The following is a 598-nucleotide window of genomic DNA, read 5'->3' as shown; positions in this document are numbered from 1 at the left end:
GCCTGGCCAACAAGGGCTTCCCCTCAGACTGGAGTCTGGCCTGGAAGGTGGACGGCAGCAGCAGCAGCTGGGAGGAGAGCAGGAGCCCCGGGGTGCTGGAGAAGGACGGCCGCTACAGCTGGAGCAGCACCCTGAGGCTCCCTGCAGACCAGTGGAGGAAGGTGGGCTCTGTGACCTGTGAGGCCACCCAGGGCTCCCAGGCTCTGGTCTCAGAGACACTGAGGAGAGACCAGTGTTCCCAGTCCTGATCTGACTCACTGGGACTCTGTTACTGGTTTTACTCTGCTACTGCTCTCAGTCTGCTGTCTGTAACTCTGTCTCTCTTTTTTCTGTCATATATTAACATTATTCAACTTTAATTAGTGAAGTTGTTAACACTGTAAGAAAATAAAAAAGTTATTTCAAATTAAGCAGTATTCCATGAATTCCTTTATGCCAAAAAATATGTATATTTCTTCATGTTATAAGTGCAGTATTGTATTTGATGTCAGAAGAAGACTTATTCATTACTGGTGATGGTTTTATTAATACATTCTGGGATTGCATCATTTATTTTCACTCAGCCAGAAACTCCTTGAGTCTCACCTTACAATGTCTC

General features: G+C 46.2%; 1 gene segment (V, D, J or C); it reads left to right on the top strand.

The window, feature by feature from the left end:
• The window catches only part of LOC123976735, an 11,532-nt gene extending 11,231 nt beyond the window's left edge, over positions 1–301 (top strand). Inside the window, 1 exon segment of the V gene segment in view lies at positions 162–301. Within this exon segment, the coding sequence occupies positions 162–248 (87 nt within the window).
• The last annotated feature ends 297 nt before the right edge of the window (positions 302–598 follow it).

This window comes from Micropterus dolomieu, linkage group LG09, assembly GCF_021292245.1.
Source record: "Micropterus dolomieu isolate WLL.071019.BEF.003 ecotype Adirondacks linkage group LG09, ASM2129224v1, whole genome shotgun sequence".
In the NCBI taxonomy this organism is placed as follows: domain Eukaryota; kingdom Metazoa; phylum Chordata; class Actinopteri; order Centrarchiformes; family Centrarchidae; genus Micropterus; species Micropterus dolomieu.
Note: the sequence above shows the minus strand (reverse complement) of the source record. Positions and strands in the feature narration are given on the sequence as shown.